Source organism: Sus scrofa, chromosome 2, assembly GCF_000003025.6.
Source record: "Sus scrofa isolate TJ Tabasco breed Duroc chromosome 2, Sscrofa11.1, whole genome shotgun sequence".
Taxonomy (NCBI): Eukaryota; Metazoa; Chordata; class Mammalia; order Artiodactyla; family Suidae; genus Sus; species Sus scrofa.
Window position 1 is genome coordinate 47,187,158 of NC_010444.4, and position 25,443 is coordinate 47,212,600.

General features: G+C 47.8%; 1 protein-coding gene across 1 annotated transcript in view; it reads right to left on the minus strand.

The window, feature by feature from the left end:
• The window catches only part of MICAL2 (microtubule associated monooxygenase, calponin and LIM domain containing 2), a 259,613-nt gene that overhangs the window by 144,683 nt on the left and 89,487 nt on the right, over positions 1-25,443 (minus strand). Inside the window, 4 exon segments of the mRNA XM_021083313.1 lie at positions 3,691-3,792; positions 5,730-5,804; positions 5,807-5,845; positions 10,581-10,788. Coding sequence (XP_020938972.1) covers positions 3,691-3,792; positions 5,730-5,804; positions 5,807-5,845; positions 10,581-10,788 — 424 coding nt within the window.

Below are 25,443 nucleotides of genomic sequence, written 5' to 3' on the forward strand. Positions count from 1 at the left end.
AGAGTCACAGCAACGTGGGATCTGAGCCGCGTCTGCAACCTACACCACAGCTCACGGCAACGCCAGATCCTTAACCCACTGAGCAAGGGCAGGGACCAAACCCACAATCTCATGGTTCCTAGTCGGATTCGTTAACTAGTGCGCCACGACGGGAATCCTATTTTATTTTTTAAATTGTTATTTCCCCAATACAATTTTTTTTCTACTGTACAGCGTGGTGACCCAGTTACACATGCATGTATTCATTCTTTTTTCTTCCGTTATCATGCCCAAAGAGAAAGACAAATACCATATGATATCACTTATATCTAGAATCCAATATATGGCACAAATGAAACATTTCCACAGAAAAGAAAATCATGGACTTGGAGAATAGATTTGTGATTGCTTAGGGGGAGGGCAAGGGGGAGGGAGTGGGATGGACCAGAGGCTCAGGCACTTAAAACTTACACGGTTTAAAACCACTTTGTGAGCATTTTTCATGTCCTCCCGCCCACTTTGAAAAGTAGGAAAGAATTCCTAAGGAACAGATCTTTTTTAAGCTAATTTATTTTTATTTTTTACTTTTTATTTTTTGTCTTTTTAGGGCCACACCTGCAGCATATGGAATTTCCCAAGCTAGGGGTCAAATTGGAGCTGCAGCTGCTGGCCTAAACACAGCCACAGCTACACAGGACCCTTAACCCACTGAGCGAGGCCAGGGATCGAACCTGCATTCTCATGTATATTAGTCGGGTTCTTACCACTGAGTCACAATGGGAACTCCTGAAACAGAGATTTTTAACAAATTTTCTATCTCCAGTAACGGGCATTTAGTACACTCAATAAAAGTATTTTGACAAGACGGAATTCTAACTTGTAATTAATGATTCCTTAGGGTTCTTAAAGTTTTCAATGGTATACATTGAAGTCACTTTTTAATGGCAGTAAGAATTCTGTACCCAGGGACAGTGGGTCCTCCCACTCCCACAGCAACAGGCAATTCTAGGACAGCAGCTGGGTGTCCTATAATTTAATCGAATTTTGACACCATCTACCTGGAGACAGCCACAGATCCCACAGGGATCTGGCTCCCCACTTCAGATGCCAATCATAAGCTCATGTTGTCACCTGGGCTTCTGACCAACCAGCTATAGATTGGAGGTTCAAGGACCGCCCCCACCCCCTTGGGTTCAACTAACTTTCTAGAGAGACTTTACAGAATTCAGAGAAACATCTTACTGAACAACTTGGAAACCGCCAGATGGAAGGGGTACTTAGGTATATGGCTTCCATGGCCTTTCCAGGCATGCTATTTCCCCTCTGTGTTTGCTTGAAGGACTCATTAATTAAATCACTGGCCATTGGTGACTGAACTCAATCTCCAGCCCCTCTCCCATCCCAGCAGGTCAGGGGGTGGGGCTAAAAGTTCTAAACGCTGGGTTTTTTTCTGGGGGCGGGGGGAGGGGGGTGTCTTTTTAGGGCAGTATAGAGGTTCCCAGGCTAAGGGGCATCGGAGCTGTAGCTGCTGGCCTACACCATAGCCACAGCCACTCGGGATCCTGAACCCACTGAGTAAGGCCAGGAATCGAACCCACAACCTCATGGTTCCTAGTCGGGTTGTGAACCCCTGAAAGGTCAAGCCTTCTAATCACTTGTTTGGCTTCCCTGGCGACCAGTCCCCTCCCATTCTCAGGCGCTTTACAAAAGCCACTTCATTAACATGACTCAGCTGTAGGGGAAAGGAGTTTGTCATGAATAACAAGACAACCATTTCACCTGGTGGCTCTGAATTGATGTCAGGAACTACAGACAAGAGGTGAAATGAAATATCCTAACAAAAGAGGCACTGATTGCTCTCATTGCTCAGGAAATTCCAAGGGTTTGGGGAACTTGGTGCCAGAAAGGGGACAGGGGCCCAATATATTTGCCTTATTATAAATCGCAATATCACGGGCGATCATACAGAGGATCACAAGCATGTGGTCCCATTTCAGTGGACCATCTCCTCCTAATCCCCTTTCTTTTGAGCATCTGTCTTTTCCTGTAGTTCTGAACATCCCCTCTAACCAGGGACTGCCTTCATTTTGCTTAACTCAAGGCATGTGTCTTGCTAGCAGACAAAACCCTTGTCTTCCGCACCGTGGGAGTCCCCCCTCACATTTGCTTACCATTCACTCTAACCTCATAGTAATTCCCAAGCGTTTTTGTCAAAAATCCCTTTGACCTAAAAACCCTTGAGTTTCTATTCAACACGCCCTCATTTTAGTTCTTCATGAGACCTTTGTGGAAAATGTCCAAAAGGCCATTTGTCTCTAGCATTTCTTAACTGGGGAGGGTTTTGCCCCCCAGGGGGCATTCGACCATGTGTGGAGACCTTTCAGGTTGACATAAGTGAGGGTGCTGCTGGGTGGGGGCAGTGGTGCTGCTCAGCATCCTACAATGCACAGGACAGCCCCCACGACAAAGGATGATCTGGCCCCAAAGGCCAAAGTGCCAATTGAGAACCCTGCTCCGGTCTGCGTACCTGATCCTACATTGCTCCAGTGATTCTCCCCCTCCCTGCCCTTTTTTTCATGTTCACAAAATACCAAACCATCTTCAAGCCAAGATTTTTATCTGCAGACTGAACAGTTTTCACAAACCATCAGAATGGGCTCGTGAACTCTTAACAGCACCTCATCCATGCTGGCAGCTTAAAAGCTTTGTTCAATATTGGCTATTGACTGCCGGGGGCAGGGAGTGGGTACAGAAGTGAAGTAGGAGGAGAGGAGCACCGGGGGCATAGCAGGTGGGAAGGGCCTTGGCCGGGTAGATTCTGCATCTTGAGTCCTCTGAGAACAAACTTAGTTCAGGGAGGGGGCGATGATCTCAGAGAAGGTGCAGACACTTGAAGCCCGGAGCCCTTGAGCAGGGCAAGCTCGAAAAGCAGACTTGTCCCCAGCCCAAGAGAGGCCATGGGGCCATGGGGGACCCTCTTTGTCCTCAACTTGGAATCTCAAATGAGTACATTTGGTGCCAATTAGTACAACCTGTGTGTCAATGAACCTTGGGGCTGGGGTGGAGGGGATTGAAGGCATTTCCTGGCTATGGGGATCCTCTCTCAACCTGAGTAGATTCGTCCCGCCAAACAGGGTATGCTTGCAAATTTCAAACTCAGAGAAGCATGGTTGTGTACCTTGACAGTGTGGGCAAAATTTACCTTACTGCCCAGGGGTGACTGTGCTTAAAAGTTGTGAGAAGAGATGGAGTCCTCCTTCTAGAATTTTCTATTTCACAATAAACGAATATTATTAATAGTATAAAAATGGCTTAGTTGGAAGAAGTAGGTATGAAAAGTGCTTAGCACCATGGCTTGCACACAGGCAGGTGCTCAATAAATGTATGCTGATTTGTCTCTTTTAATTTCCAAAGCACTGTATCTTTATGAAGCATTTATACATATGAGTCCTTTTCCTAGCCCTTATAGAATGTTCTGAGGAGTTCTATCATCCACATTTAGAGTTGAGAAAACAGAGGTTCAGCAAGCATTAAATGGCTGTTCTCTAAATACTTGGCCTTAGGCATGGCAGAGTGATCTGCCTTTCTATCAAGATCCCATCCAGCTTTGGGACCTGCCATCTCATCCTACTTCTCCACCCGCTTCCTGAAGCACCCCCTCCTACTCCTGGCCCCATCTTCAGCCCCAAGGCAAAAAAAAAGAGTTTTCACCTTCCAGGGTGTTCCTGCGGCCATCGGCACCAATGATGACATCAAACTCGAACTCCGATAGAGAGTGGTCTGCAGGGAGAAACTCTGCTCGCCAGCCAATTTCTGCCAGGACAGGAAAATGAGATGTGTTTGCAGTGGGAGGTGGGAGGACACAGTGATCATATGTCCCCTGTGTCGGTCGTGAGGAATGGCCAACGCCACCGGGTATAGACACCAGAAACCCCAGAGGAAAGAACTCAGCTGTCCCAAGTCACACTTGAATCTGGAGTCCTTCTGGCTTTAGTTTCAGTTCAGTCCAGGACACGGTACACCAGCAATGCCAACTCCATGCCTGGCTTTACTGATTTCTATAAAGGCTGGGAGTCTATCCTCAGTGATTCTCCAACCTGTTTCAATTATACCTTATTTATCTCAACAGATGCCCCCACGTTCTCTTTGGATCCACCACATTCCTCAGTGCCCTCTGGTTGCTAAACAGACCCGAAAGGAGGTGCAGGATGTAATGAAACCAGTTTGAATGACTATTTTATTACGCTCCAGATATTCTGTGAGGGCAATACACAGTCCTTATGAAAACATTTTCAGGTGAAATCTTGCTGGTTACCCCTAACTAGGATTTATCATCCACTAGGGGTCTAGGAAAGGTTAAGGGTACACAGGTCTCGGGGTTCCCACCGTGGCACAGTGGAAACAAATCCGACTAGGAACCATGAGCTGGCGGGTTCAATCCCTGGCCTTGCTCAGTGGGTTAACGATCCGGCGTTGCCCTGAGCTGTGGTGTAGGTCGCAGATGTGGCTCAGATCTGGCATTGCTGTGACTGTGGTGTAGGCCGGCAGCTACAGCTCTGATTAGACCCCTAGCCTGGGAACCTCCATATGCCATGGATGCGGCCCCAAAAAGAAAAGAAGAAAAAAAAGAGCACACAGGTCTCAAAGTTAAATTACAGATGGTCTCCTGCCACAAAAGCCAACAGAGATCTCACCTAAATCCTCAATATTCTGGGCAGGGGACAGGAGGGATCAGAGTTTCTTGGGCCACTCCCGCGGCATATGGAGGTTCCCAGGCTAGGGGTCGAATCGGAGCTGTAGCCACCAGCCTATGCCAGAGCCACAGCAACGCAGGATCCGAGCCTCGTCTGCAACCTACACCACAGCTCACGGCAATGACGGATCGTTAACCCACTGAGCAAGGGCAGGGATTGAACCCGCAACCTCGTGGTTCCTAGTCGGATTCGTTAACCACTGCGCCGTGACAGGAACTCTAGAATAGGTGAATTTTGCAGTTTGTAAATTCTTCTTCAGTAAATCTTAAAAAGAGTACCTACCAAATACTATTTCAACATTTGTTTCATGTGTGCTCTAAAAACTTCACCTTACTGGACTTCAAAATATTTTATGGGTACAAAAACTGTATTCACATACCCATGTGTGTACACATATGGCTTGAAGAGCATGCAGATGAACTTTATCAGACAGCCAAGTCTATGTCTTCTTTTCTGCTTACTACTTAGACTTCATTTGTCAAAGTACCACCTCCTTAGCGACAGGGGTTACCAAATTACAGGTTTCGTGACTTTTTTTTTTTTTTTTTATCTTTTTAGGGCTATACCCACAGCATGGGGAAGTTCCCAGTCTAGGGGTCATAGTGGAGCCGCAGCTGCCAGCCTATGCCACAGCCACAGCAACATGGGATCCGAGCCCTGTTGGCGACCTACATCACAGCTCATGGCTATGCAAGATCCTTAACCCACTGAGCGAGGTCAGGGATCGAACTCACATGCTCATGGATGCTAGTCGGGTTCGTTAACTTCTGAGCCACAATGGGAACACCCAGGTTTAACGACTTAATAAATCCCCTGGGGGCAAAGAGCAAACCTAAAGTGTCAGCAGTGGTCCGAAAGGTACACTACCGTTTGATGGATTATGTCAAACAGCTCCCAGTAAACATAACTCTTATAGAAACAACCTCTGAAAGCTACAAATGTGATTTCCATTTTGCAATATCTGAGTTTTGGACCCAAAGAAAAATTATACTGTACTTTGATTTTCCTGATCTTCAGGAGGCTCTAGAACCTTCACAAACTCCACGTTCACATGGATTTCCACCCCAATAGCAAGGCCACCTTGAACAGAATCAGCTGCAACTGACGAATACCTGTTAGAAAGGAAGGGGGAAGAGATGAACCGTCAGTCAATGTCTGAGTGCCTCTTACATACAGATCACTATATAGTCACTGCTCAGTGATCTCTGGGCATAGCAAAGCACAGGCGTGGCTCATGTTATTACGCTTGGCTTTACTGCACTTCTCAGATATTACGTTTTTTTTACAAATTGAAGATCCGTGGCAACTCTGTGTCAGGCAAGTCCACCAGTACAATATTCCAACAACATTTGTCCGTTTTCTGTCTCTGTGTTATAGTTGGACAAGTCTAACAATAAAGTCTTTTTAAATTAAGGCACATATATTGTTTTTGAGGCATAATTCTATTACACATATACATTAACTAGACTACAGTACAGTAAAAACATCACTTTTTTATGCACTGTAGGTAATTCATGTCACATGCTTTATTATTGTGATCTGGAACCAAACCCACAATTTCTCCAAGGTACGCCAGTACCAGTAACAATCATTATTGAACACTAATGCACCAAGCAATCTGGGCTCTCATTTAACCCTTACAGTGGTCCTTTGGGATAATTATTCTCATCTTAGAGATGAAAAATGGAGGCTCAATGAGACTAAGGGACTTGTTCAAGCTCACATAAGAGCAAAACTGGAATGTGGACACAGATCTGCCTGATTCAAGACTGCTCTAGCTGTTAGGCAATGTTATAATGATGGTAGCTCTCTCTCTTGCAGAGCTGGGCTGTGGGTTTGATGAGATGAAGATGGATATAGGAGTAAAGAGGGAGAGAGAAAGGGAGACAGGGGGAGAGGGAGAAAGAGAGAGACACTAAAGGGCCAATGTGTAAAGTTAGAGATCAAACAGCTCTTCCTTTGGGGACTCTACCTAAGCTCTAGCCATTCAGAGTAAGGTGTAGGGTAGGGAATTCTCCCCATAAAGCTGGTTTCATGGTTTTCCACCTCCTACCCACTCTCCTAAATTCCCCCAATGAGTGACTCCTTGTCATTTTGTTTCTGCCATTAAGCACAAAAAGAGATGCCTCCAAATACATTTCTGCAGAGCACACAGTTTCAAATGTTCTGTGGGTCCCTCTATATTTTGAGGGTTTCGTTCCTTTACTGAACACCTACCACGTGCCAGGTGCCATGTTGGGCCCAGGAGATATGGAAAACACCCTCTAGCAGGGGGAATATGGGTAATCAGAATGGGGCAGGGCCTGGTGGTTGGTAGGGGTGGCAGAACAGGGCCTGAGCTGCAGTCCTAAAGGTCAAGAGACCAAGAATACCAGATCCCACGTAAAGATTAAGAATATGAAGACTGGAGTTCCTGTCGTGGCACAGCGGTTAACGAATCCGACTAGAAACCATGAGGTTGCGGGTTCAATCTCTGGCCTCGCTCAGTGGGTTAAGGATCCAGCGTTGCCGTGAGCTGTGGTGGAGGTTGCAGACGCGGCTCGGATCCCGAGTTGCTGTGGCTCTGGTATAGGCTGGTGGCTACAGCTTCAATTGGACCCCTAGCCTGGGAATCTCCATATGCCGCAGGAGTGGCCATAGAAAAGACAAAAAAAAAAAAAAAAAAAAAAGAATATGAAGACTATGGGAGGCCGGGGCACTGGGGGGTTGGGAAGCTTCTGGAGAGAATCTCTTTAGCTCGGTGGCTAGGGAGCAATCAGACTACAATGGAAGGAGGCATGAGTGGAAAGAACAGGCAAGGTCTATGTCATCTCTTTCTGGGAGAAATACTTTGAGATAAAGAAAAGAAATGGACAATTTCAGAGGATGGAGGGTCCGTGTGAGGTAAGGAGCAGAAAGACTAAGAGTTGGGGTGGTGAAAAGGAGGGAAGGGAACCAAGAGGGCCAGAGTGGGTGAGGAAGCAGCCAGCTCTGCCTCTGATGTCAATGGGTTGGATCCTTGGGGAGAGGTGGGTATAGGAGGAAGGAGAGGGGAGGGGATGGCCACTGCCCCCAGTGCCTTTGCTTCCCCAGAGCATCAGCGTGAGGCCATCGGCTCAGAAGGAGGAGGCTGTGGTGGAGGCTTGGGACAGTCATGGTGGGAGCTGGAAGAGGATGCCGACACAGAACAAGTGGAGCACTGCTGAGCATTGCCGAGGACCAGGTCACAGAGGGGCTGGAGACCACGGTGGGTCTGAAAGGAAGCCAGTCATCCGGGAGCTTACAGAATCCAACCCGTCTCCTGCCTGGAAACAGGCCTGGCCTCTCTTCATCGGTTCAAGGTTCCTAGTCTATTGGGTTGGGGCACACAGCAGGTACTCAAAAAATTCTCCCTGCCTCCTTTCTCACAGGTTTCGGAGCTGCCCTTGATGACGATTGCTCTGAATGTTTGAATCTCAGTTCCAGAGTCCTGCCAGTGTTTCTGCACCCTGAGATATTTCCAAGGACTAAGGGTTACATAGCCCTGTCAGTGGGGCAGCAAGGGGTTCCTGGCCAGGAAGGCAGCCTGACAGCCCTGGGACCTCCCAAGGGCTCCTGGTGCCCAGCTCTGCTTCTCAGGAAGGCTTCATGGGAAGGTAGTGCTTAGGGTTGTCATTCTAAATTGGCAACTGACATATATTCTTCCGAGGGTGGTAAGGACTATCCAGAAAGCTGACACTGCAGCTTTCTGGGCAAATCTAAACTTCTTTCCAATGGACTCCTGGAATTTCCTCTTCCTAGAGTGGGAATAAACTCTGGGCCACTGCTGCTAAGTTCTCCTGTGTCTGACTCAATTACACCCCATATGGCAGATCATTTTCTCCAGTTGTTCCTGCCCCAACCCCACACCCTTTTCCTATCAGGTCTTGTCCTCATGAGAGCATAGCTCTTAGGGTTCTCCTGCCACACACTGGGTGAGAGGGCAGCTCTGAGTTCTGGTTTGGGACCCCTGGCTGCTCCTTGCTTAGTGGACCCCACTGGATGCAAGGCAGACCTGAGTACCTACGACATGCCAGGCATAGTGATAAGCACATTTCACACTTGACCTCATTTAACCCTCTCAGCCCTCCGGGTAGGCAGGCATCAATCTTAGGGGAGACAAAAGGGGGGCTGGAGGAAAGTAAGGAATTTGATCTAAGTCACACAGAACATGTACAAGATAGATTTTAGACCCAGAACATATTCAAACCCTTGAACTCTCCCCACAGTACTAACTTCCAGGCCTTTCATAGGTCACTATTGCTGTATATGAAATAGCTAAAGTCCCCTTCCCTGGAAAGCATGAAGAGGGAGGCTGTTCTCCCAAAGCCATCGGCAGAGACCTTGCCTGAAGGCCATCCAAGAGACCCATGCCTTGGAGGTCCCATTGTGGTGCAGTGGAAACGAATCCGACTAGGAACCATGAGGTTGCAGGTTCGATTCCTGGCCTTGCTCAGTGGGGTAAGGAACTGGTGTTGCTGTGAGCTGCGGTGCAGGTCACAGATGTCGCTGGGTCCCATGTTGCTGTGGCTATGGCATAGGCTGGGAGCTGTAGCTCCTATTTGACTCCTAGCCTGGGAACCTCCATATGCTGTGGGTGCAGCCCTAAAAAGCAAAATAAGAGAGACCCATGCCTAATTAACATCAGAGCAGGAGGCCTTGATAGTCACCTGGTTACCTAAGCATTCCAGGATGGCCATGGGACCTAAAATCCACCTTCCCAAGTACCCTCCTTTTCTGGATGAATCCCTGTCACAGTGGCCTCTCTCTCTACTTATTTTTTAAAATTTAATTTTTGATTTTTTAATTTCTTTTAATGGCCACACCTGCAGCATATGGACATACCCAAGCCAGGGATTGAGCTCCAGCTGCAACCTATGCTGCAGTTGCAGCAAAACCAGACAGATCCTTTAATATACTGCACTGGGCCAGGGATGAAACCCATGCCTCCACAGTGACTGCAAGCCACTGCAGTCATATTCTTTTTTTTTTTTTTTTTTTTTTTTTTTTTTGTCTTTTTTTGGCGGGCCACACCCACAGCATATGGAGGTTCCCAGGCCAGGGATCTAATCAGAGCTACAGCTCCTGGCCTACACCACAGCCACAGCAACGCCAGATCCTTAACCCACTGAGCAGGGCCAGGGATCCAACCCATAACCTCATGGTTCCTAGTCAGATTCATTTCCACTGCACCACAATGGGAACTCCCTTCTGCAGTCAGATTCTTAACCCGCTGCACCACAGCAGGAACTCTCATTCTTTTTAAAGCTCAAGGAAACTCAGTACAGGATCTGTCAATTGTGTCATTCCTCTGTTCTGGAACCCTCCATGGCTCCCAAGGATGGGCAACACAGGGTCCGAATTCTAACCAAGAGGCCCTCAACAACCTAGCTCACTGAATTGTTTTATGTGGCTCCTTCTGAGCTCCTCTAGCAAGTCTAATTATTGGCAAAACCTGAGTTCTCTGAGAGTGCAGACTCTCTTAAGTCTACCTCTGTTTTCCATCTTTCTTTCTTCTTTCTCTCTCGCTCTCTCTCTCTTTCAACAGGAGTCTGTTGAGCATCTCCCGTGTGTCAAGCACTCTTTCATGGCCCGGTGATACTCTGGTGAAGAAGACATGCCACGGTCCCTGGCCTCATGGCACTTCCAGCCAAGTGGGACAAAACACAAGGCCTGGCACAAGGCATGCAGAAGGCCCTTCACTGAAGGTCTGCCAGGTGGGTGTGTGGAGCCCCCAGATGAACTATCCTTGCAAGATGAACTATCCTGGGGACTCCATGATGTGGAGGACTGTGCCCCACCCAGGATCAGTCACCTCCCCAGGCAGGTGCCACCACGGGCTCCACTCACTGATGTGGTCGATGGAGCCGGCACAGAACTTCCCGTAGAACTTCTTGGCTCCGAGGCCCCGCAGGTCATGGATGGTGAAAGGCCAGAGGTGCAGCACGTTGTTCCGGGAGAAGGTGTCCCTCTTCTCCACCACGACCACTTTGGCCCCTAGGTAGGCAAGTTCAATGGCAGTGCGCAAACCACATGGTCCTCCCCCGATGATGAGACACTGTGGAGGTGAGAGAGGAGGAAGACATTCAGTGTCCTCTAGCCTTGAAGACACAAACCTCTAGTCCGCAGAGCCACCGAGGAGCAAACTCCCATCCACCCAAATCAACCAGTATGTGCAAACCAAACACCTGTTAGGGCGCACCATTCACCTATACCATGTACCTTACCTGTGGGCCTACTGTGCGTGAGGCACAGTACCAAACCCTGTGAGGGATGTAGAGGTGAAAGGACTTGGGGGAGGCACAGTTGAGATACGTGTGAAAGTTCAGAGTCAGACTGAACTGGGCTTAAATCCCAACTTTGGCACGTAACCTCTTAGTTTCCTCATCTGTGAAATGGGTCTACTACTCTTTCTTCACAGGGTTATTGAAATAAGATTGCTTTTAAAAAGTTCTTAGTGCATCTTTATGTTCTTGGATTAGGCAATGATTTCTTAGCTATGACACTAAAAGTACAAGCAACAGAAGAAAGAGATAAATTAGACTTTATCAAAATTAAAGACTTTTATGTTTCAAAGGCCACTATCCAGAAAGAGAAAAGACAACCCACAGACAGGAGAAAATATTTGCCAAATCATATATTTGATACTAAAATGTATCCTAAATATGTAAAGAATTTTACAACTCCACAATAAAAAGACAACCCAATTAAAGAAGGGGCAGGTGACATGAATAGATGTTTCTTCAGGGACATACAAAAGGCCAGTAAGCACATGAAAAGATGCTCAATAGCATTAGCCATCAAGGAAATGCAAATTAGAGTCACAGTGAGATACCACTTCCTATCTGCTAGGATGGCTATCATCAAAAAGACAAAGAGTTGTCCTTCTGGTGCAGTGAAACAAAAGGAACTGACTGGTATCTGTGAGGACATGAGTTCAATCCCTGGCCTCCCCCAGTGGGTTAAGGATCCAGCATTGCATGAGCTGTGGTGTAGGTTGCAGACAAGGCTCAGATCTGGTATTGCTGTGGTTGTGGCGTAGGCTGGCAGCTGCAGGTCCGATTCAGCCCCTAGCTGGGAACTTCCATATGCCTCGCCTGTGACTCTAAAAAGGCCAAAAAAAAAAAAAAAAAAAACCCACAGACAAAAACAAGTGTGGGTAAAGATGTGGAGAAATCAGACTCCTCAATCATTGCTGGTGGCAGATGCTTAGGAACAGTTTGGCAGTTCCTCAAAAAAATTAAACATACAGTTACCATATAACCCAGCAATTCTCCTAGGTATATATCCAAGAGAATTAAAACATTTCCACACAGGGAGTTCCCATCATGGTGCAGCAGAAATAAATCTGACTAGGAACTATGAGGTTGTGGGTTCGATCCCTGGCCTCGCTCAGTGGGTTAAGAATCCAGCATTGCCGTGAGCTGTGGTATAGGTTGCAGACGCGGCTCGGATCTGGCATTGCTGTGGCTGTGGCGTAGGCCAGTGGCTGCAGCTCTGATTAGACCCTATCTGGGAACCTCCATGTGCTGCAAGTGCAGCCCTAAAAAGACAAAAAAAAAAAAACCCAAAAAACAAACAAAAAAAAACATTTCCACACAGAAGTGTGTATATTAACATTCATTGAAGCATTATTCATAATAGCTAAATATAGAAATAACTCAAATGTCCATTATTGATAAACAAAATGTGCCATATTCATGCAATGGAATAGTATTCAGCTATAAAAAGGAAGGAAGGGCTGATATATGAATGAACCTCAAGAACATTATGCTAAGCAAACGAAACTCGATACAAAAGGACACATATTGTTTAATTCCATTTACATGAAATGTCCAGAATAGGCAAATCCAAAGAGGCAGAAAGCAAATATGTTGTTGCAAGGCATGGGGCAAGAGGATTGGACAGTGATTGTTAATAGGTATGAGGTTTCTTTTTTTTTTTTAATTTCCCCAATACATTATTTTTTTTCTACTGTACAGCATGATGACCCAGTCACACATACATGTATACATTCTTTTTTCTCCCGTTATCATGCTCTATCATAAGTAACTAGACATAGTTCCCAGTGCTACACAGCAGGATCTCATTGCTAATCCATTCCAAAGGCAAGAGTCTGTGTCTATTAACCCCAAGCTCCCAATCTATCCCACTCCCTCTCTCTCTCCCTTGGCAACCACAAGGGGATAAAATGTTCTAGAATTAGTGATGGTGTTGCCCAACTTTGTGAATATAGGGAAACCATCGAATTGTATACTTGAAAAGGATAAATGGTATGGCATGTGAGTTATATCTCAATAAAATAATTGTGTAAGAGAAAAAGCACATGGTACCAGTTTGGCACACATTCATGCAGATGTCATCATTCTCATCGCTGAGACTTAGTTCCCGTCTTCTAGAAATGGAGGCTAGAGGTAAATTCAGGCTCGTGGAATAAATAACTAGAACCCTATGTGGTTAATTCTATTTAGAGCCCAGCAGAGAAAAAGCTAATCCTACCTGCTAGGCTGGAAAAGACATCACAGAGAAGGTCTTTAGTAATTATCATCATTACCACCATGACCAGCACTACCACTGTCGTCTTCACAACAGCTTACATTTGTTGTGTACTTATGATGTGCCATACACTGGTTTAAGTGCTTTATGTGCTTCAGCTCTTAATGTTCACAAAAGATCAGAGGAAGGAATTATTATTATCCCCAACTCACAAATGGAAAAACTGAGGCACAAAGCAGCTAAGTAAATAAGCCCATGGTTTCGTTTCATAGGTCAAAAGGAAGAGAACCAGAGTTCCTGTCGTGGCTCAGCGGGTAATGAACCTGACTAGGATCCATGAGGATGCCGGATCCATCCCTGTCCTCACCCAGTGGGTTCAGGATCTGGCGTTGCTGTGAGTTGTGGTGTAGGTCACAGATGCAGCTCGGATCTCGAGTTGCTGTGGCTGGAGTGTAGGCTGGCAGCTGTAGCTCTAATTGGACCCCTAGCTTGGAAACTTCCATATGCCACCAGTGTGGCCCTAAAAAGCAAAAAAAAAAAAAAAAAAAAAAAAAAAAACATAGGAAGAGAACCAGGATTCAAACCCAGGTGGTCTTACTCCAGAACCCACCATACTATTCTGCTTGAAGTTTGCCAGGAATAAAAAGAAAGAACATTTCAGCAGAGGGATCACCCATTCAAAGAGAAAGAAGCTCAGAGTGGATGGAGAGGAGGATATTTTCAGGGAAGGGAGCCAAAGGAGACAAAAAATATAAAGATTAGTCTAGAACTAGATGCTGAGTGGTCTGAAATGCCAGGTGAAGGAGGATGGCCTTGGTCCTGTAGATACCAGGGCCACGGTGGGCAGAGGAGACAAAACAGGATTCTGTTCAAGCCCTATGCTAGGTCTCAGTGGACACTGCAACACTGGATAAACACAAAGCTCTTTCCCCAAGGAAGCTATAGCCATTTAGGAAAAGGGAAGACACATAGTCATCTATCCAACTAGTTATACTGGGCAAAAGCCCTTCCATTCAAACAAAATCTTAGGAGCAGCACCAATCCAATGAAAACAGGAAAAATGGCGGAAAGATGGTGGACATCAGGCTGAGAGAATCAGAAACACTCCTACACAGGCAGACAGTCCCTGCAGCGCCTTCAAGAGGCAAAAGTTCAACTAGGGGGGTCTAGTTAACTGAGGATGCCCCAGCAAGGCCACAGGGAAGGAGATCTGCACCCACACCTCACTGCTCAGCATTACATAGGCATCTGGAAACAGCCCTTCTGCTCGGGATCAAAACTTATCTTAAAAAAATGCATTCCCCTTCCCCTAGCAAATATTCCATCACTCAGTTATCACTCATTTGGGGCCTCCAGACTCCCAGGGGGGAACTGCAAACAAGCATATCAGAAGCTCCCACACCACAATCAGTGTGGCTTACTCGATGGAAACTTTCAAGGCGTTTGTGCAAACCCAGTAGGGGAAATGAAGTCACCACTGAGATACAGCTCACTCCAGAGATGGGGAGTGGGCATGCAAATCCTTTTGTTTCCTTTCTGTTGGAGCTGCCTGCAGAGAACCAGCTCTTGCAAGCCCAGCTCCCCTTCTTATCTCACACCCCAAACAGTTCCTCTGACTCTGCTCGGCTTGGCTGGGACATAGCCAGACCATGACGGGCATTTCAAAACAAGACTCCAAACCCTGACACTCTGAGGTTGGCTTTGGGGTTAAGTCTGGATTCACTGCATTTCTTTGTGATTAGCATATCTTTTCCTGTTTGCTGAGGTCTGTCACTCCAGGGCCAGGGACAGAGCTGAGTGGGAGGATGTGGGGTGAAGAGGGCCAGGAAGTGATGGAGGGGAGCCCTCCTGTATCCTTCCATCCACCAGGCTTGACCTAGCACAGCTCCCAAGCCAAGGCAGAGGATCCTGTTCCCAGCAGTTGGGAGGCTGCTGTATCTCTTGTGCAAACAGTAGCTGGTGTACCCTCCCACCTAAACCTGAAATCCCAACAATGAAAGGTTAGTTTTCCCATCATCCCGAGCCCCAGCTCATACTTGGGTCCTGCGATTTCCAGAGACGCCAGTCATACCGTAATCAAAAGTCAAAGCAAACACCAACAGGCCTAATTATATAAAGGGAGAAAATTCAGTACAGATGTTATCAAGACAGGAGAGAAGGCTTGTTGGCCAGGGCCAGGCCAGTTCCTCTAGGAACACGCTTGTCATAATTAACATGGGAGCTCAGAGTTCTGACAAGAAGCCGAAAACTGGGGCTGCTACACGCCTGGGCAGAGGAGGAAGCAAGAAGAGGGCTCCACTGGCCTGCCCTCCATCGAAGCTCCGGATGTGGGGCACAGTGCAAATAGACCACAGAGGCGAAGTATTGTGAAAATGTGACCCAAAGGAACTCTCACCTTTCCCAGATCCATCTGGGCTTCACAGCTGAGGACTCGGTGCCAAGGCAAGAAAACTTTTCGTTAAAACTCAGGCCTGGGAGTTCCCGTCGTGGCGCAGTGGTTAACGAATCCGACTAGGAACCATGAAGTTGCGGGTTCGATCCCTGCCCTTGCTCAGTGGGTTAACGATCCAGCGTTGCCGTGAGCTGTGGTGTAGGTTGCAGACGCAGCTCGGATCCCGAGTTGCTGTGTCTCCGGCGTAGGCTGGCAGCTACAGCTCCGATTGGACCCCTAGCCTGGGAACCTCCATATGCCACAGGAGCGGCCCAAAGAAATAGCAAAAAAAAAAAAAAAAACCAAAAACCTCAGGCCTGGAGTTCCCATTGTGGCACAGTGGAAATGAATCCAACTAGGAACCATGGGGTTGTGGGTTTGATCCCTGGCCTCGCTCAGGGATCTGGCATTGCCCTGAGCTGGGGGGTAGGTTGCAGACACAATTCAGATCCTGTGGTGCTGTGACTGTGGTGTAGGCTGGCAGCTCTAGCTCCGATTCGACCCCTAGCCTGGGAACCTCCATATGCCATGGGTGTGGCCCTAAAAAGAAAAAAAGAAAAAAAAGAAAAACAAAAAAAAAACTCAGGCCTGAGGCTGAGCCCCGAATTAGATTGTACATTCCTCCCATGAGCCCTGTCCTTAGTGCTACCCTAGAACTAAGCTCCCTGTGTTATGATTACATGCATCTGATTCCCAGACCAGCCTAAGTGCTCCTCAAAAGCTGTCCAGGATCAGGCCTGGCACACAGCTTGCCTCGATGAACAGTGATGGATGGAGGAACTTGCCACCCCCTCAGAGCCCACCCAGCTCTGGCCAGCAGGCCGGGCCATAACCAGGATGTTCAGTTCATGTCAGCCAGGGTTTATGTCTGCATTTCCCACCCAGGCTGGGGGAGCTGGGGTCTGTCAAGGCCACCAGGATCACAGATGTCAGCAGATCTGTGTGCTCAGGCGACATAAATTTATTATGCAGTGGGAAGCAGGGCAGATCCAACACCAGCAGGAAGTCCATTGTATAGATAAGCTTGGCTGGGCTCAGGCCTCCACATTTGTGGACAGAGACAAACACCACATGGAAAAGCCAGCTCTTTATTTATCAAAGGGTGGGAAGAAGGGATGAGGGATGGGATGCAGCCCCAGCTCACACAGGTCTCCTGTGCCCTCCCAGGGGAGCCCCATAAGACTGCCCACCTCTTGGTGACACAGGGCATCTTCCAAACCACAAGCGGGTAGGTATGCTGGGACTGTGCCAAGAATGCTAAAGGGATCAGTCCCTGGAGGAAGCCGCCAAGGGGACCAGGGGCTGAGCCAGGGGTTAGCAGTCTGGAGACTTGATTTCCGCTTCTGAATTCCACCTCCAATTTCCTGTGTGCGGACAGCCCAGTGAAGCAGGGTGCAGAAAGCCAACACGTGGCAGTAGCAGGCGGACTGGGGTCTGCAGTTCACGAGCTTGCTCAGCTGGGTGCTGCACCTCATTGCAAAGGATGATTACAAGGAGCTGAACTGGGAAGTCCCATCATGGCTCAGCGGTGAACGAACCTGACTAACATCCATGAGGACGTGGGTTCGATCCCTGGCCTCACTCAGGGGGTTAAGGAGCCAACGGCTCCATGAGCTAGGGTGTAGCTAGGGTGCGGCTGGATCCCGTGTTGCTGTGGCTGTGGTGTAGGCTGGCAGCTGTAGCTCCGACTGAACCCCTAGCCTGGGAACCTCCATATGCTGCAGGTGCGGCCCTAAAAAGGCAAAAAGACCAATAAAAAGGGGGTGGGGAGCGAACTTGTATCACACACAGCCCTTTCACCTTGCGAGGCACTGTCCTCATCATTTCGTATACTCCATCCTTCTGACTGCCCTGTGAGGTAACTATTATCACCATCTCCACTTCGTGAATGAGGACCTTGAGGCAGCAAAAGGTTAAGCAACTTGCTCCAGGTAAAAAATTATAATTCATTTTTTTTGAGCTAAGAAATAGAGGCAAAAGAGGGCAAGAAATTGCTCCATGGTAGGTCACCTCATGAGGAAGTTGTCAAGTCTGGGCATGAATCCAGGCGGTGGGGCTCCTGAGCGGCTAGATAGCCAGCGAGGGTAGACTGCTGGGGGTGTCGTCAGGAGGAAGTGAGGCCAGTTTTCGCTTCTTCCCTGCACCCAGCACACCTTGGCCTCCTGAAGGAGCTGGGTTCAGGCTGAGCGCACAGAAGGCCTGAGCCTGTGTCTAGGCTGAGCTTCATGTGCGTCCCTGGGGCAGAAATTTACAGGCCAGATGGAGCTAGAGCCCATGCAAGCCATTCTGGCAGGTGCCGGGGCAGCAGGGGGTTGGGGCCTGGACTGTGCCAGCCTCTCGGGTGCCTCTGGAGACCTGGCAGCCAGTTAGTGATACGAGGTCATGTGTGATGCCGTCTCCCTGGTAGCAGCAGCCTTCCCTGCAGGCTGACCTGCAGGCCAGCTCCTCGGACAGTGCTCTGGTTCCAGGGACGTGCCACCTAGCTTCCTGGTGTGGCTTCCCGGTCTTACCAGCTCTTAGGATGGGTCGGTTTACGGAACCAAGGCAGGGTTACTGGGTCACCTCCAGTGAAAACAGCTGGTTCAGAATGGCAGGATAGAGAGTTAAGCAATCACAGGTGTCTCCCACACGCTAGTCTGTGGGTCCTGCCCCTAGCCTCACAGCCTCACAGTGCTAAGCAAGGGGAGTTCATGGCGGATGCACAGGATGGAGGGTGGATGGCTCTGGATGGAGGGTGGGCGTGGCCTGTTGTGGGCATGGCCAGGCCAGGCTCTTTACAGTGATTTCAAGGGCCCCTGTCGGCCAGGAGCAAACCCCACCTGATTTGACTGGCTCTGCCCTTGCCCTGGTCTGACTCTCCTGTATTTCGGTTACGCCCAGTTATTCCTGAGGAACAGTTACTGCCACTTACTCCCCTTAGAAACTTACAGAAAGGAAATGGAGAAAGATATCCTGTTCTCCCTGTCTGCTTTCAAAAAAATAATACGAATTTCTCTGAGAAACATGCCATGCCTCTCTGTCCCTCCCTTCCAGCCTGGCTGGTGCTCTAACGCTTGTGTATGAACAACTGTAACCAGTGACCACAGAGTCTGGATTTTCGGGGACAAGTTCATTACAACCATCCCGACACTTGGCCTTGTAAGTACACTCATGTTGGACCCCTGGTTTGGGGCTTGCAAATACGATCTATCAAGCCCATGCTTCCTGCCTGGGGATGCGATTCAGAACGCTTGCGTCTCCCCCCATCTAAGGTCATTCCCTTCAGTTCCCCAAAGTCCAGGCATGTACAAGGCACCCCCAGCCCCCCACCAGCAGAAGAGATCGGCAGCTGGCGTGCCCATGACTTCCAGGGGTTTTAGATGTCAAAGTGTGTCATCAACAGCGCCAATTCCATCCCACCTCTGCAGGTGCCTGTCCACTCCATACTGGGAAGAGCCGCAGTAAGGATAGTATTCGTAATAGCAATAATAAAAATCAGAGTTCCCACTTACTGTCCACCTCTCTTGTGCAAGAACTCTGCTGAGCACTTTGCAAGATGTGCACCTCGTTTCTCTCCGACCATAACCCCAAAGGGGGCACATCCGTCACCCTTTGGCAGATGAGAGCCCTGGAGTTTGGGAAGGTTAACCGACGGGACCGTGAGCGCAGGAGTAGGATGAGAACTAATCTCAGATCTCAGCGTTTGTACTTGAAATCACGAGCCTATATTAATTCTTCCAGGATTCCTTGGGCCATGTGTGGTACAGTATTAGCATATTTCCTCTTCAACTACGATATGTAAGCCCCCTGAGACTACTCTGTGGGATGGCAGAGGATGCAAGAGAAGGCTCAAAGCTCAGGAGGCTGACTGGTTGGGGATGAGAGGGAAAGGGAAACAGAAAATGAGAAGGCTAGATGGCTTGGGAGCACCTGTCACTACTGGAGACATTTGTGGAAGGGACAGATTTGGTCAAGAAAGGGTCCCTCCTGGAGATGGCCCATGAGTGGAGAACTGAGGCCAAGGATTCAGAGAGATGGAAATGTCAGGCTGAGAAAGAGGGAGGCAGTTTGGAGGGAGCAGGGGGGATGGTGGGCTGAGATGAAGTGAGTGTGGTGCTGTGAGAATGGAAAGGGAAAACAAGCAGGAGATGGAGAGGGAGCCAGGTCGTAGAGGGTTTGGGGTGTTAGACCAGAGCGTTTGCGTGGTTTCCCCCCTTGGGCTATGATGGGTTTGGAGTAGAATGAAAGTGCTAGTTTAAGACAACTGGTTCCAGAGCAATACAAAAGATGATAAGAAAAAAAAAAAAAAAAAGATGGTAAAAAGAGAGAAAGGAACTAGAAGTGGAGAAACCAGCATGGCAGCATTTGGAACAGACTCACTCTCTCGAATCTCCTCCCCTGACAACAGATGCTTAGGCACCCCCGCTGGTTCCTTCCTTCTTCCTGATTTCTACACAAGGCAGTGCCTGGGGCTCAATCTCAGTCCGCTTCCCTTCTGGATCTTTATTTCACATCCTCTTTCCATGGCTTTAAATACCATCTACATGTGGATGATGCTCAAATTATCCCCAGCCCTGAAACACTGGGACTCAGATAACCAACTACCTACTGACATTCCCAGCTGCTCTAAAAGGCATCTCAGATGTCGAACCAGACCGACAACCAAACTTCTGATCACAAGTGGTCCCTCACTCCCTGCTCCTCTCCCAGTCATTGCCATCTCGATGAATGCATATCCACTTCCGGCTTTTCCACCTCCTTGGACAAACATCTGCAATCAACCTGGATTCCTTTCCTCTTACCCTCACAACCAATCCATCAATAAGTCCTGTTGATTCTACTTGCAGAAAAGATTCTGTCCCCTATTCAGTTTCACCTCCTCCAGGCTGCCGCTCTGGTCCAAGACACTGTCGTCCTGCCCTTATACCAGGGATCCAAGCTGGTCTCCTGCTTTTACCCTTGACCCTTTAATAGTCCATCCCCCCAAGAGCAACCACAGTGGTCCTCCTAAAGTCAGACCATGTCATGCCCAGTTCACAACTGCTAATGTCTCCCATGGCACATAGACCTTATCATGGCCTCAAGACTGTTCATGACCTTGCCCTCCAGTTCCCCTGTTGTCCCCCATCCCTCTCTGCACTCCAGCCAGAATTATCTCCCTAAGCACATAGAGGGACTTTTCACTTCCTTTGCCCTCTGCCTAGAACATTCTCCTAAATATACATATATTTTCTAACACACAAAAGGAATATATTGCAGAAAATATATAGGACTAGTTTTATTTTTCTTCTTATTAACATCTACCTTTCCAGCACTTCATTTTATTTTAATTTTTATTTTTGGCTGTGCCCATGGCATTCAGAAGATCCTGGGCCGGGATCAAACACACACCACAGCAGTGACCCCAGCCACAGCAGCAACAACATCGGATCCTTAATGTGCTGAGCCACCAGGGAACTCCTTCCAGCACTTCAGATGTTTGTAAATATTTCCAGCATCTACTCGTATATTTTTTTCATTATGAGCTTTTTTTTTTCTTCCTGTTTTTAATCTAGGGGCTTTACAAGAGTTTTGTACTATTTTATTATAAATGTTTTTAAATAAATAGGAAAGCTGAAAGAATTTTAGTGAACACCCAAACACCCACCACATAGACAATACGATGAGATTTGATTCTTTTCACTTTTTCATATATCTGTTCATCCATTCATCCCTCTACCCAGTCATCAATTTATCTTATTTTTTGGTGCATTTCTATTAAATTGCTGCATCAGTACCTTTCTTTCCCAATATTGCAGGATGCGTATCTGATTAATTAGAGTTCAGTATTTATACAAGTTCTTTTTTTTTTCAGGTAAAATTTACATACAAAAATATATATGTCTAATGTGACAATTTATAACACATGTAGCTTCTTTACGGCATCAGTGTTCTCCTCATCAGTGGTCCTTCCTCAGTGGACCTGGTGAGTGCTGATCCCTGGGCTCTGGAGCTGGCATCTTGGTGCACACAGTTGTTGGCAAGGAGTCTCTGGTCACAAGGGAAGGCTTGGGGCTGACCAGCCAGCCGCCTTGACCCCTTTCCTCCCTTTGGGAAAGCGGAAGACACAGGCCTTTCCAAGACCCCAAAAAAGGGTGTGGAGGAATGTCACATTCCTTTGGGAGGAACAGGGGAAAGAGCCTGAGACGGCTGAGTCTAGATATCTTCAAAGCTAAAACTCTGAGGCCAGTTATAATCCTTATGTGGGGAAGAAAGTAGAGCTAAGATACACAAACAATCTAGCCTCCAGAAATAGATACCCAAGTTCATATTTATCACTTTCTCTCCTTCTTTTCAGTTGTTCAGTGAGCTTCTGCTTTTAATCAGGGCAAGGATAATAGCCAGCACTCACAGCCCTTTATTCACAACAACCCACACCCATCCTGCCAGGTTCGCAGCCTTTACTTTTAAGAAGTAGAGCCAGGATTCAAACCCGGGGGTGGGCCTAGGGAGTTCCCGTTGTGGTGCAGCAGAAACGAATCCAACTAGGAACCATGAGGTTGTGGGCTCAATCCTGGCCTCACTCAGTGGGTTAAGGATCTGAAATTGCCATGAGCTGTGGTATAGGTCGCAGACGCATCTCAGATCTCGTGTTGCTGTGGCTGTGGTGTAGGCCAGCAGCTACAGCTCTGATTCGACCCCTAGTCTGGGAACCTCTATGTGCTGCAGGTGCAGCCCTAAAAAAGCCAAAAAACAAAAACAAAAACAAACCCCAAAATACCCACAAACCTAGGGGCATAGCTCCAAGGACCATGCCTTTAACTGCTGTGCCACAGAGACCATGGCAGGTTGTCAGGGAGATGGAGGTGGCAGACGGGGAAACTCCAAGGCCCTCTATTGCTCCACTTTGGTGAGTTTTCATTCTTTGTCAAGTCTGTCTATCTGACCTCCTGTGACCTCCTCAAAAGTAGAGGCATGCCATTCCTGGTGACAGCCGACGCTGTTGTTCCCTATTGGGCACCAGGAAACACTGTTGAAGATGCTTTGCCAATTTAAGAACAGAAGCAAGATTGTGTATTTGTTATTTGCTCTTCCCTCCTATACATATATTCTTGAGAATAGGAATATCCATATCAAGGGCCTCTAAGTCACACAATAATGATACATCCTGTACTAAATCATCAGAGAAAAGAATATGAAAAAGAATGTATACGTATGTATAACTGAATTACTTTGCTGTACAGGAGAAATTAACACAACATTGTAAATCAACTAGACTTCAATAAAACAAAGTTTAAAAAAAAAAAGTAGAGGCATGTCGGATTCACCTCTGCATTCCATGCAACTAGCTTATTAGCTCAGGTTAAGTGCTCAGTGATAATTAGAAAAAAAAGAGGTGAGAGTATTCAGCAGGCCCTGGGTGGACCTGCATGCTTGGAGGCCAAGCTGGTATGGTGCCTGTGAGAGTGGCAGGAATGGGCAAGATCCAGTAGGAGAACTACAGCAATGGCAAGATGCCCCTTGCCATTGGAGACTCTATGACTTCTAGAAGGGGCCAACATTATGGGTAAATTAATCCAATGAGAAAGGCAGATCCCAGGTTGAGCACCCACCTACACTTCCCCAGCCCAGGGAATCCAGCCAGGGCTGCGACCAGCAGCTGTCAATCCACCCATTGACAAACATCTCCACGCAACAGGTGCCAAGACTGGGGGGAGAGGGGGTTGAGGTCAGGAGAAGCATCTACTGAGTATCTTACATCTGTCAGACTGGCAGCAAATGCTTTAGATAAACCAACTCAATTCCCTCGTGAAAGTGGCCTGCTTTTCCTGGTATACAGTGGAGAAGTTGAGACTCAGACTTGATCGCGCTGGCAGTTGTTGAAGCCCAACTCTATGTCAAGCACTGATCTAGGGGCTTCAGATGTATTGACTTATTCAATCCTCATGATAACCCAAGATTGGGAAACCAAGACACTCGACTATGTGGAGGCCCCAAGGTCATGTCACAGTTAGGAAGGAGGAACGGGCACTCAGACCCAGGCTTCTAGCTCCAGAGCACAAACTCAGACCCGCCATGATACCGTCACCTAAGAGCACATGGCTAATAAAAAGCAGAGCCAGGACTCACAACCAGATCCTTGTGACTCTGGCACCCAGCTCTTTCTTGTACATGGGCCCCCACTGCCCTTTTTCTCCAAGTGTTAATGCCCATTTCCCTTTTCTGGCCCCTTGTCTCTCCCTCGTGAGACTCCTCCGCTGGCACCACTTCATCCCATGACCACTCATGGCCATGGGCAAGGCTGACTCTATCAGTGGGCAGCAGCCTTGTCCCGGGCTGGCCTTTCCAGAAAGGCCACTGTGGGCCTGGTAATGGATCCGCATGAGAAGAGGCCAGGCGTTTGCTCCATGGTCACCGACTCCTATTGCTCTGAGGTCAGCAAAGGAGAGACTATTTACCTGAGCCCAGCAGCTGTTTCTGCAGGCAGCTCAGAGCTGGGCTGAGGGCCCAAGGAGCACAGGGACGCCCCTGCCACTCCACAGCCATATCTGGACTAGCTAAGCACCCCCCAGGAGCCCCGGCGTATACCCCAAGAAGGAGGCTTCAGGTAAGAATACACCTAAGAATATACCATAAGGATGTGCTAACCTCCTTCATAGTTTCCTTTTATAGGGTTTCTAGCTCCACAGACAGGTGCTGAATGAATGCGGCTTAGGGGTCTAAGCATGGCTTAGTTCAGGCATACAAACAGGTAGGGACGCATCAGTCCTCAATAAAAGACCACTGAGAAACAGCACATACAGAGGGACAGGTCTGAAGCAGGCAGCCCATCTATCGGCATGTGGCTTTGAACACAGCAGCTTATAACATTCGTTGCTCTTGACCCCAAAGGAGGAAAATATTTGCCAAATGAATAAAGGCATAAAAGTAAGTCATGACTTTATCCCCAAGTCAGAATGTACAACAGAGGCTAACTGAAGTGTCATAGCCAGTATTTACTGAGATGCTATTGTGGGGCTTTATTTATATTATCTTACTAAATGAGACAGTAACTTCTGAGAGAGGAACTATTTCATGTCCCCATTTCTGGTGAGGACACTGAAGCCAAGGACCCACTGCTCAAAGACATGTACCTTTACATGTCTTTCGGAAGGGCTAAATTTCAAACCCAGACCTGCCCACATCTGCGGCCCGAGATCTTAACCACTACTTTGGCTTCATTTTACCAGGAATTACATCCAGTTCGTATGTACACAGATTGTCTGTGGCTGCTAGAAATGCTGCTGGTCAGTGAAGTGCCTTTGGATTTATAAAAAATGGAGGAAAGATAGGATTATCTAATATAGTAAATATAAGGGGCTTTTCTAGTTATTTACCAATGAAATAGCTAGGCTCAGATAAAGGAAACGACTTCAGATGGGACAAAGCCAGAGGTGACATCAAATCGTGACATTTCCCAAGGGAAATCCATTCCATCGATCGCACTTTAATCCATCTCCTGGGGGTGGGATACCCATCCAGCGCCGGACCCACAGAAGACAGCTGTATAGGAAAGCCCCACATCCAGATGTGGACTGGCAGCTCTAGAAGACAAACCCCCACTGTTTACGTTCAGTGCCTTCCCCAGCAAAGGAGCTTCAAGGCCCTGCAGATAACAGGAGAAAGGTGAGTCCCTTCCAGCATCTCACATGCCTTCCAGGCCAGAGAACCCCTCCTTACCAGTGCAATGTAGTTTTGACTCCACTTGCAGCTGCGGCAAAACAAGTGAGCAGACTTACTCAGAAGCTCTTGATACCTTCCAGGTGGGTCACCTTTCACTATAAAGTG